The sequence below is a fragment of the Colletotrichum siamense genome (assembly GCF_013390195.1).
Source record: "Colletotrichum siamense strain Cg363 chromosome Unknown KSG_Cg363_contig03, whole genome shotgun sequence".
Classification (NCBI taxonomy): Eukaryota; Fungi; Ascomycota; class Sordariomycetes; order Glomerellales; family Glomerellaceae; genus Colletotrichum; species Colletotrichum siamense.
Window position 1 is genome coordinate 3718467 of NW_023501016.1, and position 17173 is coordinate 3735639.

The window sequence follows — 17173 nt, forward strand, 5'->3', positions numbered from 1 at the left end:
CCAATTGGAGAAATCAGGTAGCCTGTCCTATTCTTAATAATACCCCTGCTTGAACCCAGTTGAGCCGTAACGCCTGTGATGCTGCATTGTTTTTATCCCCATTTCGCCATATTCATGAGATAAGGGCGTCAAAAGCCCCGTAAGCTTTGTCCTATCTTGGTCCAAAGTCCAACTTGCGCGCAACCTTAGCACCCCTGTCCTCCTCGACCAAACCCGGTCGCTTCTTGAGATCTGCACCCATCTTCTCCTCGCCGCCGCCCTTCTTGGGCAGATCCGCGTTACGCGAGGGCTTGGGCTCGGTGCGCCACCAATTGTGCTTCAACATGTCCTTGGCCGTGATGCGCTTCTTAGGGTCGAGAATGAGAGTTTTCATAAGCAGGTCCACGCCCGCGGATCCCACGGTGCCGAAAGTACCCTGGTAGTAGTCTCTGCCCCTGACCGGCTCGCCGTCGTCGGGGACGGTGTAAGCCGGCAACTTGGTGACGCCTGGCCAGTTGTCTTCTGTGGGGGTTCCGACGGCACGACAAATGAGCGAGATCTGCTGAACCTCCGTCTCGGAAGGCATGTACGGCGCACGGATGATGAGCTCCGCAAACACGCAGCCTACGCTCCAGACATCGACCGCGCCGCTGTAGTGCTTGCAGCCGAAGAGCAGCTCAGGAGGGCGGTACCAGCGTGTGATGACCTGGTTGGTCATGACCTGGTGCGGATCCGCGAAGCCTCTCGCGAGACCGAAATCAGCAAGCTTGACCTCGCCGTCGGCAGCGATCAACAAGTTGTTGGGCTTGATATCGCGGTGCAGCACGAAGTTCTCGTGGCAGAACCAGACGGCGCGGGTGAGCATACCCATCCAGGCCTTGATATCTGCGGCACCGTAGCGGACGTTGGCAGTGTCTTTGATGAGCATCTCGAGGTCGCCAAGAGGGAGGTATTCGAGGACGAGGTTGAGGTTCTGGTCTTTGGAGGAGAAGACGGAGAGGAGGGAGATGATGTTCGGATGTTGAAGTTCCTGGAGGTGCTTGAGTTCGCGCACGGCGTCGGGGGCCATGCCTTCCTGGTATTCTTTCTGGACTTTGATCTTCTTGATGGCAACGAGGGAGGACTTGTCGGAACGGAGGTGGCCGAGGAAGACGATGGCGTAGGTACCTTCACCTAGCTTCTTGCCTGTGCAGCGATTAGCATCGCCATTGTGAAGTCGAGAAAATAATATTAAATAGTAGGCATACCTTTGACATATTTGCGCTTCTCCTCCTCGTTCATCTGCTCGGCAAGGTCGAGGGTCGGCGGCAAAGAGGCGGGTGCATTCTTGTCCTTGGGCGGCTGCGGCGTGCCGTTGGCGGAAGCCTGGTTTGACGAGACATTTTTGAATGGCGAGCCGATTGAGCCCGCCGGCTTCAGCGCGTCGGTCGCGCGGACGACCAGTGGTGAGGCCGACATCGTGGTTGTCGTGATGGCAGTGGCGATGCGGGATGAAGGTTTACGACCGACAAGGCGGCGGGATTTCTGCAGCCTTGTGAAGCGTGGCAGAGTTGATTGGTTCGAAGCGCCACAGCTGAGCTGAGCCACATTTAGGAGTGGCTGATTGAATGATATCTCATGATTGGTGTATCAAAGCAAGCCCAGAGACAGGCATGTCACGGCTGCTCAATCTTCTACCTAGGTTTTGGGCTTTGTCAGGACCACAGGAAAGACTAGACGACACAACTCGAGTCTACGTACTGTACATGCGATTTTGCTGGCTGGCGTCCGGAACCCTTGCATTGTCCCGTATATTCCAATGCGCAGTAGACACGAAGCTATCTTAGACGCACGTCGCCAGCCACACGCTGCTGACACCACCTGTTCGCGACATCCCAGCCATAGGGCACATTGGATAAGGTATTCCAGATAGGGCGCCGGAGGTGCCGGCAAAGCTGGCAGGTGCCCGTTTGATTCGGGGCACCAGCCTCAAATTGCGCGGCGCAGAGATCACCCCTCGACGCGGGCGGACTTTGGACGATTTGGCGCGATGCGACGGACCTGATCCCGAACCCAGTGGAAAACCCTTCTCTTTTCTGTCAAGCCTGCCGAAGTAACTAGAAATTGCGGCTGTGCTTGTTCACATTGCGAACACATCAACACCCCGTCACGCGGGCCGGGGAGGCGGACATGGTTGCTCCCCGTTTCCCGAAGTCCCAACACCATCTTCAGCCCTCCGCCGTAACAGCACCGCGTAAACTTCAAGGCTGTTCCCGTAAAATCCGCCCCGTCCGCTGCAGGCCACATGGGTTTGCCTTCCGGGGCCGAGGACAAAGCACCGGAGAGGGTGTAGGGGGAGAGGAACTCAACATCATCGATAGATCATTGAACCGCGGCGACCGCGCAGCGCAAATCGACTACTGCGTGGGAATTACTCGGCCAAACCAAACCGGCGAGACACACTAGAAATTTGATGAAAAGACGCGAACGCGACGCAACGCAACAGCAAGATGGCCCCGAAATTTGCTACTTGGCGCCCAGTGTTGGGCTTTTCGGTGGACACTCCCCTACGTCATCTCCCGGCGGTGCCCCAAAACCAATGACATGGTCACCCCACATAGGCCACCGGTAGCGCGCGACAGGGTCTGGCGCTGGAGCTTGCCTGCTTCAAGTGCCGATCAGTCACGACTTCAGGCCGTGCCTGGCTGGTTGCTGTGCTACTTTTTTTTCCTCAGGAGCGCCCGACGACGACGCCAGCCCGGCCCACACGGCATGCAAGTACCTCCTCCAGCCATCAGCAGGAGATCGTGCTATCGAACGGGGACGGGAGCGCCTCCCGAGTCTTAAGTCCGCCGCCCCGGTTCAGCCAAGACAAACACACGACGCTTCTCTTCTTTCCCAATCTAATGCTCAAGCACTGCCTTTTTTGACGTGCCACTGCCTCCTCCGCCCAACATTCATTAACCTCGAGATCTCCAAATTATCCCTCGCGACCACCACAGCACATCTCCCGTCCTCCCACGTCAAACACTAGACCGCAATCTTCAGGGGCATCGTCTCAATTGTTCTCGTCTGAAGTAATCTTCCGAGTATCACTTCGTCCCTACCCGAAAAATCACATTTGGTAAGTCTTGCAGACTAGCATGTGCATCATTCTCCCTTTTCATTCGTCATTCTGCGTCACCACAACCAACACCCCCTGGATGAGGCTCAACCGCCTGGAATCATTCTCCATATGCTACCTCCTGCAAATACCAAGCAATGCCACTGGCTTGGACATCAGAGCTAACCACCGCACAGAACGCCGTTCAGATATCTTATCGCCATCATGAGGATACTTTCGTACTGGGTAAGCCATCTTGCTGGCTCTTGACTCTCAACCGCTTCTAACACGCCGTAGATCTTCCCAGTCTTGTCGGGCCTGATGTGGCTCGGCATGCTACTCGGCATGCTCATCTACTGGATTGTAGACGAGAAGAGGATTGTCTATCCTAGCATGACCCCACCTCAAACCATCGCCTACATCAGCGACGTTGGAGCTTATGAACTGAAGCCGCTCTTCATCGCTGGCTGCGTAATTACCGTCGTCTTCCTCGACCTGTCCTTCTTCTCCGACTGCTGGCTGCGCCATACGGGCCGTCTCGCACCCAATACATCCAGGGGCCAAAAGATTCTCTTCGGCCTGTCCATCTTCTGGGCCATCGTCGGCACTGTGGGACTCATTTGCCTCAGTATTTTCGACACCTATCGGCACGATAACCTTCATTTGATGTTCCTTGGCTTCTTCATCATCGGCTACCTGTTGTCGGCTATTTTCATCTGTTGGGAATATCAACGCCTAGGAATGAGTACGTCCATCGTCTTCTCTGTACCAACCACAAGCTGCTAACTCTATTGCAGGATACCGCGAGCACCGCGTCCTAGCGGCTTCATTCTGGGTCAAGCTGATCTTCATCATTGTCGAGATTGGTCTGGCCATCCCGTTCGTTGTCTTACAGAAGCTTAAGCGCAACAACGAGGCGGCAATCATCGAATGGGTCATCGCCTTTGTCTTCTCCTTCTACGTCTTTTCCTTCATCATTGACCTGTGGCCTGCTATGCGCACACGCGACAAGACCGCGCGGTTCTTAAAGCCCGGGCTGAGAGAGATGTCTAGCACCAGTCCTCCCAACTTCTGAGACGGGAGAAGTTTTGCACGATGTAAAGGGAATGAATTGAAGAGATGAGGGATCATGTACATCCTTTACGGAATAGCGATGTTGCATCACGGAGATGGTTTCTGGGGCTGGCATTATGGGGTTACGGGCAGGCATCACGGTCCTCACAGGGCCGGACGGAGTTTGGAGTTCTTTATATCCCCCGCTTACGACATGACGGAAAGCATTGCAGAGTTATCCATTGAGCGCTCAGAACGTATATTTCATGAATATTAATATCTGATTAACCAGTTTTAAAGGAGTCTTTGAATTTCCCTGGGCGTCTTGCCCACCACTACTATCGTACGAATGCTAACCTATGGCTGACGGCGGTGACCAGAAGGATTCGATTGTATGGCCTGCACATGGGATGAATGGGATGATTTGGAGAGTCTCGTTTCCTTGAGCTCTGATTAAGTTGCGAAATTTTTCATGCAGGATGTTTCGGACAGCAAGCACATGTAAGGCTTGAGAGTCGAGGTGTTATACTAGGAGATCTCTATCCATGATGCTTCGTATGTTCCTCTTTGTGTCAATCAGTCGCCCAAGCAGATTAACTGACGAACTACACGTGAGAATCTTCATCCAATACCAAAGGGTGAAGGGATTAGGAGTAAAAATAAGTACTTGTTGCCGGTCTCGGCTGTCGATATTGAATGTAAAGATACTAAACACATTCTTGCCACTAACACCGCTCGCTGACCATCCCTCTGGCCAAGCCCCAAACCGTTCTATCCTGTACGCCCGCTTGAGAAAATGTCCGAAACCAAACATTCCTATTCCATCATCTCTCGGAACCGCGAGTCTCTCGTCGGGCTGCTGCTCTTGTGCTTGCTAGGGTCTTTGAGAGTAGGCGGCGGCGAAATGGGCCCCTCAAGATCGTCTCTAGCCTCCACAAACCGCTCCGACTCATCGTCGCTCGTGATCGGGCTGACATCGTCATGGCCCATGGGCGACCGGGGGCTCTCTCCCGCCGACTTGCTGCCGCTCTTGCCAGCGATGGCGACCTCGCGCATGCTGGCTGATCTCCCATCGAGACTGGTTGCACTCTCGTTGGCAAGGCGTGTAAGTGCGACACCGCCGATGAAACCCCTCTCCTCGGGAGGGTTCTCCCCGGCGGCTGAACGGCCCCGTGGGCGCGAGAAACGAGATTTGAGCCACTCCTTCATCTTGTGTGTCGGAGATCCACTCTCGCTCGGCGAGCGAGCAGTGTCACTCCCACTAGGAACATCTTTCTGAGTGTTGATGGTTGGCTTCGTATGGCTTGCCCTGCTGGACTTGGGCCGCGCATCTGCGTCACTTGTTTCGTACTGCTGGGAGGTCTCTCCTGCCTCGAGAGAGTCTTCGGTAGGGACCTCGGGCTGCTTCGACCTGCGCTTCTCGCTGCTGGAAAGGCGTTTCTCTCCCGCCCTGGCAGCCTTTTCCTCTTCCTTCTTGGCCTTGGAATCCATCTTCTCGCGATGCCGCCTCTCTTTTTCCTCTTGCTTATCTGATTCTGTAGACTTGTTAGTACTGTTCACGTTTTTTGGAACAATTGCGCCACATACCCCTGATCTTGCGATTGATCTCTTTGATTTCTCGGTCGCGTTCCTTCCTCTTCTCTTCGTCCCTCTTCTTGGCTTCGGCCTCTGCCTTGGCGATTTCTTGTCTCTCCTTTTCGATAGCGGCCTTTTCGTTGATCTCATCGAGAACAGGTTGCACCCTCTTGGCGGCAATCTCATCAATGAGCGCCTGGTCCATGAACATTCCGCCGCCAATATCGAGTTTGCCCTCGTTCTCGTTGGGAACCGAGTGTTTAGCTTGGGCGGCAAGGTGAGCCTTGAACTCCCAGTCAGTCATGGTACTCGGTGGCACCATGCCCGTCTCCGCTGAGATCTTCTCGTCCATTCCCTGCAACCTGGCCCTGACGTTCCTCTGCGCAGCAGCCATCAAGGCTTCGCGGTCTTTGGCTCGCTTTTGCTCGTCGACCTTGGACAGGTTGGAGGAAAAGATGGACATCTGCCTTCTAATACGTTCAGATTGCTCCTTGTCCTCGTCCTTGATGTCACCGTCGCTCGAAGACCGTCGCCTCAGCTTGCCCTTCATGGTAAATCTCCTCTGAGGCTGGTTCGCGGAACTGCCGTTGCCGTAGTATTCTTGGTATTCCCGGTTACGTTGGTGTTCCTCGCTCAGTTTTGACAACCGTTCCTGAGCCAGCTTATACGCTGCCTCTTGCAGGTTTACGTAGGGCCTCGGCTGATTATCCGTAGGGGTCATGTCACCCGATTGCCGGTGAGCTTCGCGCGTCTGGTCAACCATCTTCTGTTGCTGACTGTACATCTTCTTAGCCATAGCCACAGCGGAGGCATGTAGCACGTCTGCCCTCTTCTGCTCATCAACTTCCGGACCGATGGCGGGAGAAGAGGTGAACATCTTTCGTGGCAGGTTGGTGTATGGTACTGAGCCGGAATTCTCGGTCGGAGACTTGGGCTTTGTAGGACTGTGAGCGGCAGTTGCAGCACTGAGTGCATTGGCCGCAGCTCTAGACTCATCGGGATACGACTCCTTAGGTACAGGCGTGGATTTCGCGCGTGGCCTCGTCCGCCGTGGAGCGGGCATAGCGCTTTGAGCCGCGGAGAGAGAACCAAGACCGTCGGTCGAAGTGGCGTGAGCAGGCTTCCGGACTGACAGGCTTTGCTTGAAAGCCTGGTTGGCGGCGCTGTTTCCCCATGAATCGTGACGTGACGGGGTAGAGGTCGTCGCAGATGCCTGCTTCCTAGCTGAGGCAGAAGCTATCAGGGCAGCCTTAGCGCCCGCGGAGCTCGAATTGGGTTCCCATGATGGGGCCATCTTATAGTCCTTGGCCAACATGGCAGCTGTAGATGCTGAGTTTGACTTTTCGGGTTTCCAAAGGTCGATAGATTTTTGGTTGGCCCAGCCCAAGGATGCTGCGGCCCCAGCGGCGGCTCCATCGCTTTTAAGACCAGGGGACGGGTAGCTGGGCAGATCCCGCGGGTCTGCGTACTTGAGTCTTCCTGAGTGGCCTGCTGATTGGGATGGTTAGAGTGACTTTCTTCGTTTTTTGATGGGTCACATTGTCTTTCTCTCGACAATGACAAGGGCTCGTATTTTTGAGGGGCTGGGTTCTAGTAAGTACCTGTTGCCGGTAGCGAGTACCGTGCTTCCGCCATGGCTGGCTGTTGCGTCGTTGTCTTGGAGCTGGCTTGCATCATCGCCAGCCCGGGTGCCGGCTTGGTGGTATCGATATACCCGCTTTTCTTGCTGAGAGGTTCCTGCTCACAGGGCGGTGACGAGGGTTTGATGGGTGTATAACGACTAATTGGATGTGGATAATACTACAAGGGTGACGGAATGACGGGAAAAGTGGAAAGTGATTGACGATATTCGGGCTTACACGCGCAGGGCTGCGGGTAAGTGGACTGAGGATAAGTTGGGAAGAGGCGCAAGGTGGAAGTTATTTCTGGAGCTGCTTATCCGAATTGTGTCGCAAAAAGGATCGTACGCACTACCAAAGTATCAGGTCGTAGCTATCGTTTGGGGTATCGTAATTGGGACGACGAGAGAGTTACGTCGCAGGGTAGGGCAGTGCAGGTGCAAGTTGCAGGCCGCAGGATGGTAAATCAGGTACGAAATGCCGGAACAGGCGCAGGCGGCAGGGCATCGTGCCCAGGAGGGATAGGAGTTATATCATTCAACCTGCACACCTCGCGCTGGGAAACAGAGAGTCAGTCATTCAGGTCAAAGGTGAAGGGTCCGGCGCGCACGATGAGGTATGTTGGGTCTGGTTGGCGCACCTCAGTCTTAGTGCTGGTCATGGTGAGCGACCACGGCTGCCGCCGTTACGTCATGTTGCGACTTGGGTGGTGGCCCATCCGCTTTGGGCCTTAGCGGTCTCCTCTATGCTAGTCGCTTTGAGAACCCCCCCCAATGATCAATCCTGACACACCCCTGTCTAGCCCGTCTACCTCTGCTAGTAGTCAGCTCAGAATGTCTTCACCTCAAAGAGTGGTGCACCTGAGTCTTCGTTGGGTACCGAGAGGAACGAATGACACCTACCAGAGCTGAACTGCGCTATCCGTCGTCGCAAACCTCCTACACGTCCACACTGTCGGCTGCCTCGCCGGCGCTTGTGGCTTCGGATCGACACAATTGCCCTTTAACCTCTGGAGACGGCCATTCCGGTGTGCCGTTTTCCTGATGCTGCCGAGTGCTGGACCACGTTCTGGCCACTGGATTGGGCAATGGGACACGATGATCACTGGTTGGGACCTCGAGCTAGACCCAGCTCGACCGGCCTGGAGGGACTTGGGAGATGGGCCCTCCGAGCCGGACTCTGCCGCATGCTGCTTCCCTGTGTTTCTCCTGTTTCCGCGTCTTCACCGACTGCGAAAGCCGAAGAGCTCTCTGACTTTGGGTGCCTGATAAGGCGCCGGTGATGGTCAGGAGAGTCAAAGACAGTTTGGATCAGGGCTCAGGAGAAGAGGAAACCCAATTGCTCCGTGTTAGAGGCATGTCCTGGGCCGATAAGCTTGCTTTTTCCCTTCGTTCCAGCTGCCGCACCGTACCTGATATCTCCTGAAGCTTAATGGGCGTCTTCATTCGTTGAACAGACTGGTGCACAGTCAGCCTCACCTCGGATGGTCGATGGATGGATGCATCGCACTCTGCATGCTTGAACTGCTACCAGATATAACCACTTGGGACGAAGGTCCCGACCTGTTCGTGCTCAGACAGTTTGCTCGATCCGATATTCTGGAAAAGCAGACATGCGACCTGGAAGCCTAGATTGTGCCAGTGCATCACCGACCGCATCTGCTTGGAACAGACGTCCAACAAGATTGCGACCGGCAAACGGCCTGATCTAGACCACCACCGCGCCATTTCACATCTCAGACCTGGGTCCCAGCTGCCCTCGGTGACATCAAAACAACCCCGGTTCTTAAGCTTTTCGGGGACTTGCAGGGATCTTCTGGACCCCGGTCGATGATCCAAACCGCCTATCTGACAGCGACAAGGGCGTCAAATTGAGGTCGGACGGCCCACGAGTGGGCTTGAAGGAAAGGGAGGGCCCGGGGGTCACTCTCGCCTGGCACCATCACGTCCCGATCTTCCGGGGGGAAGAAGCCCAGGGAGCAGAAAAATCGTGGCGTCAGAGCAACGTCGCTCATCGCATCTCCATCGATGCCAGAGACACTCACGCTTGACACCCCCAAAACCCCCGCCGCGCCATCAAACTGCTAGTTCAGTTTCCCAGCGGTTGACTAATACCTAACCACCCTCCCCAAGACTTCTGCAGCGCTGGCTGGGCAACTCAACTGCTAATTAGGCCATGGATAACTGTGGCGTGACTTCCGTCCTGAACTTCCGTGACGTCGGTTCCACGGTAAACAGCTATCTTGGACGCAAGTACGTTTGACCCCCTTCTTACTGTGCACCCTCATTTTTGCCTGGTTATGAAACCGGCATTCAAACAGAGGCACGCGGCACACAGGCTGACTTCGTTTCTCGTATCTGCTTCTTAGACTTATCCGGGAAGCCTTGGTGTTTCGCTCTGCGAGACCAGGTGTGTGAAACCCCTCTATTGCATTATTGCACTCTATGCACAACTCTAGATTTTAATCATCTACAGACGATGCCTCGTTGGAGGACAGGAAACGCCTCCGGGATGACCTGGGCATCAAGGCGGTGATTGACCTGCGCACCAAGTAGGTAGCGAGTGCCACACTCACAAACTCACATTCACCGTCCTTCTCCCTTGGACATGCCAGATCCCGCACCCCGATCACCGACTGACGCCATCAAGGACCGAACACGTCAGGCAGGCCAAAAAGCGCCAGGCCGATCTCCAGATTCCCGCGCTCCTGCAGTCCAACGCTGCACTGGCTGAGCCGATCCAGATATCGGGCCTAAAGTATCACGAGATCAGAGTCACTGGCGGCAACTTTGAGCGCTTTCTGATATCGCAGGTCTCTTGGAGCGGATTCTTGTAAGGGAACTGGCTTGCATTCCGATTCCCTTTTGCTAGCTATGGCTAACTTCCAACCCCCCATTACGTAGCCGTCTCATCTTCCTGTTCATCTTCGGCTATCGCAATGAGGGTATCTCTATTCTATCCCGCGAGGTTATGCTGCCACGTGGCCTGGTAGGTCTGGGTCTCGACACCCTTGACCAATCCGGACCCGAGGTTGCCAAGGTACGTGAGCCTTCGGCAACGTTGCACACTAATCTCTGACGAGCGCCTCAGGCCCTCAAAGTCTTCCTCGACCCTGCGGGCTCGCCCACGTTGGTGCACTGCACCCAAGGCAAGGACAGAACAGGGCTCATCGTAACTCTCGTGTTGCTGATCCTCAATGTGCCTCTCGAAGCCATTGAACATGATTATTCTTTGACGCAGGGAGCGCTCGAATCCGAGAGGGAGGAGAGGTTGATCGAGATGAGAGAGATCGGTTTGACGGATGAGTGGTTCGACACGGCACCGGATATGATCGCCAGAATCGCTCAGCACCTCGACAGCGTCTATGGTGGAGTCGACAATTACTTGGACAAGATCGGATTTGACCAGGATGACCGTCAGAGACTGAGGGAACGTCTGCTATGCTAGACCAGGCGGACTAGGCGAAGGTGATGCCAGCGATCTGTAGCCAGCAAGCAGTAGCAAGCAGTAGCAAGCAGTTTCACGGGCGTGCTGTTCTGTGCGCTGTACTATCGACTTGTTCATTCCTTCGTAAACCGTCCTTGCATCCAGCACCGGTACATCTTCAGTTTGCGGAGTCTGTTGACCAGCAGACGTCGGTCGACACCGATGTCATTTACGGTGAATACGGCCTTTGGGTCATCTCCCTCAGTCTTCTTCTTGCCAGACCAAATCTGCTCAAGCTCGTCCTTGTCGAAGAAGTAGACTCGGGTGCCGTCACCACGCACGTAAAAGTTTTCGTCGAGGTAACGACCCTTCTTGAAGCGAACCTGGGCGAGATCACCTCTTCCATAGTCTCGGAAGCAGACCTGGCCTCCTGGCTTGAGGAGTCGGTAAATGTTGGAAAGGGCCTTGTCCCACTGATTGGGAGCCAAGGCAGAGAAGATGAATATGAGAATAGCAATGTCGACTGATCCCTCCTCCAACCCGGGCGGGAGTTCGTCGCTGGTCACGTCCCAGACGTCGGCCTGTACGATGCCTTGGCTGTACGCCTCCTGGCTTCGCATGACCTCTACGGCCGTCTTTGAGTAATCACAGGCATGGATCTTCAGGTTAGGGTTCTTGTTGAACTCCGCGATGGGGAAGGCGGTGTTGCCGGCACCTGCGCCTATTTCGAGGATCACAGTCTTGCCGGCATCCTCCTTCGTCACTTCTGTTAAGATAGGAAATTCCTGCTGCAGCCACTTCCTGTTCTTGAAAAAGTTTGCTGTGTTGTTCTTGTAAAAGGCATCCCACATTTTGGCGGGGTTGGCGTTAAATCTGTCTGAAAATTTCTTGTCAGCGAGCCGCACAGCAAGAAGCAGGCATAAAAAAACAAGTAATTTTGTAAAGGTGCGATCAGATGGGAGCGAAAGACTATAACAGAAGTTCTCATCACAAAGATTCAGCTGAACTATGCGAAAAAAATCTGAATCATCATAACACCTGTGTTGTTTTGTTTTTGGAAGCAGAAGCAACTGGGTAAAACTTACTCTTGTCAAAATCAGAGACCGGGGACTGACGCTGCATCTCGTATTGCTGCTCGGCATACTCCTTGTAGGCATCGTCAGTCTCGACGTGGTCCCAAGCGTTGAATTCGAAGGCGTCATCGCCCTCTGCCAGGAAGCGACTGCCGAACTGAAACGGGTCGCTTCTCTTCTGGTTGAAGTCGGGGTCGCGCGATCTCTGGGTAGTGATAGGACGTTCCTCCTGGCCGTTGGGCTGGGACACCTGGAGATCGGCCGTCTTCTCAACGAGGCCTAGCTCGTCCACTCCATTGGGAGTCTGAACGGCCTCGGGAGATGCCATTGCAGATGTGACTGATCAGTACACAGGGGCCGAAGGTCCCACGCTCACAAGCTAATGCGGGCGTGCACACAATCTTCAAAGATCTCCAGGTTTTGGGTGGCACAGGAGGAAGTGAGTGGGAGTGAAAACAACTGACAAATTTTGAGCGCTGGTGAAGTTTTTGTTCGCGACGGGGAAGCTGCGGTGGGGCCAAGGTCGGCACGACGAAGGGCCGGTCACCGACTGAACCAATGGAAAGAGCGCAATCGACCCACCTACCAAGTACCCCTGCAAGGTTGAAGTGCGGGAGCTCAGTTAGGTTGGTCGTCGTCGCGTATCTAGCTAGAGGCAGGTACCCAGGATCGTTGACCTACAAACGACGTTCCTCCAACGACCGACGACAGCAACGAGAACCTGTACCTCGGAAGCCGACGCAGATCTGCCTTTCCCGACCTCGCACGACTCGAGCGAATACTCTCAGCGGCTTCTGCGAATACTACTGTCACTCTAACATGGCTCCATCTCTCGTGCGCCCCCAGGGCCACCTGTCCCCGGCTGAGGCTCTGGAGCTCGCTCAGAAGGCCCCAACGATTCTTCGAAATAACCCGAAGGCGTTTTCTTCATCGCCCCTGGTCTCACTGTTCTCGGCATCCGAGACCCCGGAAATATGGATCATTTACGAAAACCTCTTGTTGGCCTGCCTTCGCACAGGCGACGGCCAAGCGGCACACCAATGCCTGGAGAGGCTGGTCATCAGATTCGGAGACGACAACGAGCGCATAATGGCATTCAAGGGCCTCGTGAAGGAGGCGGAGGCCGACAACGACGGAGAACTGGTCCAAGTGCTCAAGGAGTACGAGACGATCCTGGGACAGAATGCCACAAACATTGTTGGTTGACGAAGCCAATGTGACATACGAATACCTGCTGACTCTCAACAGCCGGTCGCCAAACGTCGTGTAGCGCTGCTCAAGTCAACAGGAAAGATCTCAGAAGCTATCAGCGCATTGAACTCGCTTCTCGACTTCTCGCCTACAGACGCGGAGGCCTGGGCGGAACTCGCAGACCTGTACCTCTCCCAGGGACTCTACTCACAAGCCATTTTCGCGCTTGAGGAGGTCTTGGTGCTGACTCCAAATGCATGGAATGTGGGTTATGCTATCACGCTTCACTTGTCGTTTTGTGTTGCTAACTGATGTCAGATACATGCCCGCATGGGAGAGGTGTTGTACATGGCCGCTTCAGCCTCGGACGGCTCTTCGCAGCAGCAACTAGCCGAATCTGTCAAGAGGTTCGCCCGCAGCATCGAACTATGTGACGACTACCTGCGGGGTTACTATGGCTTGAAACTGGCAAGTAAGCCCACCAAGTGATCACCAACCGCAACTAACAGACCACCAGGCGACAAACAAACTTCTCAAAGAGCCCTCGAAGCCTTCGAGGCAAACAGATGCTGATGATTGGGCGCTCCCCGACACTAACACAGTGCAAAAGCTCAATGAGGTGGCTACGCAGAAGTTGGCCGAAATTGTGCGCCGCAACAGCGCGAAGGACAGATTATGGCAAGGTTACGACGAATCAGAAGTGGCAGCGGCGCGCGACCTGCTCTCCAAAGAGTCGGTCGAGCTCGTGAGATGAACAACGAGCCAAGAGCGACATGCAAACAACCTCATGATACATGGTCCTGTGACGATCCGGTCACGTTGGCAGGGCAGCATGCTAGCTTGCTTTATGCATGTAATTGACGAACTTGGCCCGGCATATTCTGCTCTGCTCGTCGGGACTGGTGAGCAATCGGAACATTGGAAGCTGGGTCTGCATTGTATCTGCAGCGGATCACCACGTGCAACAACCATTGCCCAAGTTTCCTCGCTGCTTGCCGGCCAATGAGGGACATTTTGTTCGGTTACGGAACACGAAAATGTAATCAACGGGCAGCATTTTCTTATCGTTTAGGCATGCAGTTGGTGTCATCGTCATGTCGACAGTCGAATAGAGAGCGGCTCCGGTGATTTTGGCGATTGGGCAGGAAAAGGAGCCAAACTTACAGCGGATACGTTTCACCAGAGGGGCAGACGGTGCCACCCAATACCTTCAAATGGATTTTCAAGTTATTTTCCTCTCAGCTTCATCGCTCCAGTCGCGGCCATACCCGCAGGCGTGTCCAATGAAAGATGATCGAGTTGCAATTTGTCGCAGGGCTGCATGTCATCCAAGGTTCCAGGCATGGCGTTGGGAGCCCGACGACTAATAAGGCCCACAGCGTGCGCTGGCAGTGAGTCAGTGATATGATCCACGGACGGGTCTCAGGCACCGCCATTCAAGAACCATGCCGAGTCGATCTGAGCGAGCAGAATATTCAGAGCTGTCGGGCAACGACGAAGCTTCGTCAGGCGGTGTCTATTTTGGATGTTGATGATAGGTCAAGACATCCACATGCCAATCAAGTTGCGCTGACGAGGTTCAGGTGTCACGTATATATCCGGGCGGTGCCATGTAAGTAAGCCGGGAACGAAGACAAGCCAGCGAGCCAGCACCTCATACGTCGATACCGACCTCAACTCTCCCCTGCTTTCTCCGTGTTCACGAGCAACTTGGTGCTTCAAATGAGGAAGACGTTGAGAGCCAAACGCCGCTATCGTCACCCGCATTGGACCGAACCCTCACACCCAGCAAGGACAATCGCTGCTGCGAAGAAGACCTCAGGCCACGCGCCGCCTCGGCTCGTTCTTGATGTCTGTGGATTTCGGCCTCCATTTTCATGATGCCTTGCCTCGCACAGTACAGAGTACCTTCACACTTGACCCAACATTTGCAACATCACTCTCGCACATGCGCAACAACGTTGCCCACTTGCAAGAGCATGGAGACTTGAAAGTCAGATTCATTGCGAATAATATCATTGTCAGTGCTATTATGTATCCACTTTTATTTTAGTGTGAAGCAGGCTGCGGATTGACTGCATAGTTTCGATGGCTAGCCAAGTCGACGAGGGGAAAACGAAGCAGCACATGTGGGGATTCAGAGACGGTACAGCGCGACGGCACAGGACGGCAAAGCAGGCTCGCACACGACAAGACTGACAATTGCGTCTGCCCTGGGTAAAGTACCTCTTCTGCGGAACCGGACGACACGCACATCAGCTGCAGGCCTCACAAGTACGTACGGGTACGGCGCCCTCCCGAAGTACCGTCGTTTCTTGCGGTGTGTTAGTCCCTCCTGCGGTGTGGTCAGGTAGGTGAGGAGGAGGCGAGGCGAGGCGAGATGGAACCAAACTGAACTTGGAAAGCCAGAGATTGGAATATGAGTGCTGACGGCTGCCTGTGGTGTGCAGTCCACCTGAAGCGCTCTTAGTGGCCATTCCTGCCGGCCCTTAAGAGAGGAAGACGAGTGATAAGCCGCGAGCCCGGGTTGCCGGCGACTGAGGCACACAGCTAGGTGGCGCTGAAGGTAAGGTACCTTAGGAGAAGCAGCAACAGCAACAGTAGCGGCGACAGCGGCAGTGGTAGGAGCGAGAAGTAGCATTGTTCCAGTTCTCGCCGCCGACGCCAATCCTCGACTCTCAACTCCCGTCGAGTCGAGTCGACTCGACTCGACGTTGACCCCTCCCTCCCTTCCGTGCTCCTCCCGTGCCGCCAAATAAATACTTTGCGACGTCTCATCCAGCCTGCTTAAACACACACTTATTTCGACCCCCAAACCTTTGGTTTTTTTTCTTCCTCGACATCCCACCTTTCCTGGATTGTGTCCAGCAATTGCTCCCAATCGGAAGCCGATGGGAGAAGAAAAAGGACGGGACACTCCCAGCCGAACCACCGCAGAAGCCCCACCAGCATAAACGAACGCCTGCCTTACCTAGAGGACCGTCCCGCAACGGAGCCCAGAGCCACGTCCAGAGCACGTTCCTCACCGAAACAGCTGGAGCGAGCGAACCAAAACATCCATCGGCCGGTGCAGGTCGACCACCAGGACCACACCACAGGGCAGACTGACACCATCGGTGCCTGTGTCGGTAACAAGAGGGTACGTACTGTCTGAGGACTGGGTACGCAGCTAGAGCTTATTTGACCCCGACCACGACCAGTCTTATCCGAACGTCGCCAGAAACCTTCCGGCCCAGAACCCAATTCAGCAGGAGACAGGCCCCGTGCATCTGATCTCCCATCACCTCTGGTTTCTGTCAGGTCTCAGTCGGTGTTCTGTCTCAACTTGGGATCGCACACCGCCAGGGACCAAAACAAAACACATGGGATTGGAGTCAAAGCAAAGGTATGCAGAATGCAATCTTTTTCTTTCTTTTTTTCTCACTGTTCTTCCGGAACGCGTTTATTGCCTTGCCTATGCGAATCGAATCGGCCATCATCCCTCGCGTTGCTGCTGCTGTCCGTCAGGCACGTCTGGTGTTCTTTGCTTTCTTTTCCTGTTTTCTTCTTCTCATTGATTTTCTGCATCTTCCCTGTCAACAAGCTGCCAAGTGCCGGCTACCTACATCTCGCATGTTCTTAACGTGCCTTACCTTACCCTACCTTACCTTGTCCACAGGGCAACGAGCTGCCGGTGTCGCCGTGTCTGTTGTTGACGTTGCCATTGCCGTTGTTGCTTGACACACTGCGTAGCTGCATAGGGCAGTCAGTCTACAACGGCCTCGGTCGGTGGCCGTTTGTAGAGAGGGGCGGCGACATTCCAACGTCCACTTTGCGGTCCCATCCTCCACCAACGGCGTGGCCCAAGGTCCATCTTTCGCTGGGGTGTGTCCAAGTGGGACAACAAAGCAAGGGGGATTCGAGACCGCCGCCCAGCCTCAGATGTCCCCTCCCCCCCTCCATGTTCGCAGTTCTACTTACGGATACCTATCGTCTGCATCGTCACTCATTCCCCTCTGGCTCTGGCTCAGATCACTGGCCTTTGCTCGGTTCTGCCCACCTCTCTGCCTGCTGTGCTGGCCCTGACCCTGCCCTATCTCGTACACCACGCGGCAGCTATCTGACGCTGCCTGTGGCGAGATGTTTTGTGCATTTTGTCTCGAAGCTGGCTGTGAGAAATGGCGGGGTCCATAGTG

General features: G+C 54.7%; 6 protein-coding genes across 6 annotated transcripts; 3 read left to right on the plus strand and 3 right to left on the minus strand.

Annotated features, from left to right (window-relative positions):
* Nucleotides 1-151: 151 nt before the first annotated feature.
* On the minus strand, nucleotides 152-1437 carry KIN28 (Serine/threonine-protein kinase KIN28; the record flags this gene model as incomplete). The annotated part of the gene is made up of 2 exons (XM_036636825.1): nucleotides 152-1164; nucleotides 1227-1437. 2 exons carry the CDS (start codon nucleotides 1435-1437, stop codon nucleotides 152-154), a joined length of 1224 nt encoding a protein of 407 aa, XP_036497156.1.
* Nucleotides 1438-3286: 1849 nt separating this feature from the next.
* On the plus strand, nucleotides 3287-4136 carry sfk1 (the record flags this gene model as incomplete). Its single annotated transcript, XM_036636826.1, has 3 exons — nucleotides 3287-3307; nucleotides 3359-3806; nucleotides 3859-4136. 3 exons carry the CDS (start codon nucleotides 3287-3289, stop codon nucleotides 4134-4136), a joined length of 747 nt encoding a protein of 248 aa, XP_036498214.1.
* Nucleotides 4137-4930: 794 nt separating this feature from the next.
* Nucleotides 4931-7324, minus strand: CGCS363_v004978 (uncharacterized protein; the record flags this gene model as incomplete). The annotated part of the gene is made up of 3 exons (XM_036636827.1): nucleotides 4931-5649; nucleotides 5702-7177; nucleotides 7291-7324. 3 exons carry the CDS (start codon nucleotides 7322-7324, stop codon nucleotides 4931-4933), a joined length of 2229 nt encoding a protein of 742 aa, XP_036498211.1.
* Nucleotides 7325-9483: 2159 nt separating this feature from the next.
* Nucleotides 9484-10755, plus strand: iphP-3 (Tyrosine-protein phosphatase; the record flags this gene model as incomplete). Its single annotated transcript, XM_036636828.1, has 6 exons — nucleotides 9484-9560; nucleotides 9677-9717; nucleotides 9784-9859; nucleotides 9958-10140; nucleotides 10212-10347; nucleotides 10399-10755. The coding sequence occupies 6 exons, from the start codon at nucleotides 9484-9486 to the stop codon at nucleotides 10753-10755; spliced, it is 870 nt and encodes a 289-aa protein (XP_036497155.1).
* A 113-nt stretch (nucleotides 10756-10868) lies between these two features.
* On the minus strand, nucleotides 10869-12135 carry ABP140 (tRNA(Thr) (cytosine(32)-N(3))-methyltransferase; the record flags this gene model as incomplete). The annotated part of the gene is made up of 2 exons (XM_036636829.1): nucleotides 10869-11611; nucleotides 11820-12135. 2 exons carry the CDS (start codon nucleotides 12133-12135, stop codon nucleotides 10869-10871), a joined length of 1059 nt encoding a protein of 352 aa, XP_036497967.1.
* Nucleotides 12136-12626: 491 nt separating this feature from the next.
* oca3 (TPR repeat protein oca3) lies at nucleotides 12627-13752 on the plus strand (the record flags this gene model as incomplete). The annotated part of the gene is made up of 4 exons (XM_036636830.1): nucleotides 12627-13004; nucleotides 13056-13262; nucleotides 13317-13470; nucleotides 13601-13752. 4 exons carry the CDS (start codon nucleotides 12627-12629, stop codon nucleotides 13750-13752), a joined length of 891 nt encoding a protein of 296 aa, XP_036497966.1.
* Between the last annotated feature and the right edge of the window lie 3421 nt (nucleotides 13753-17173).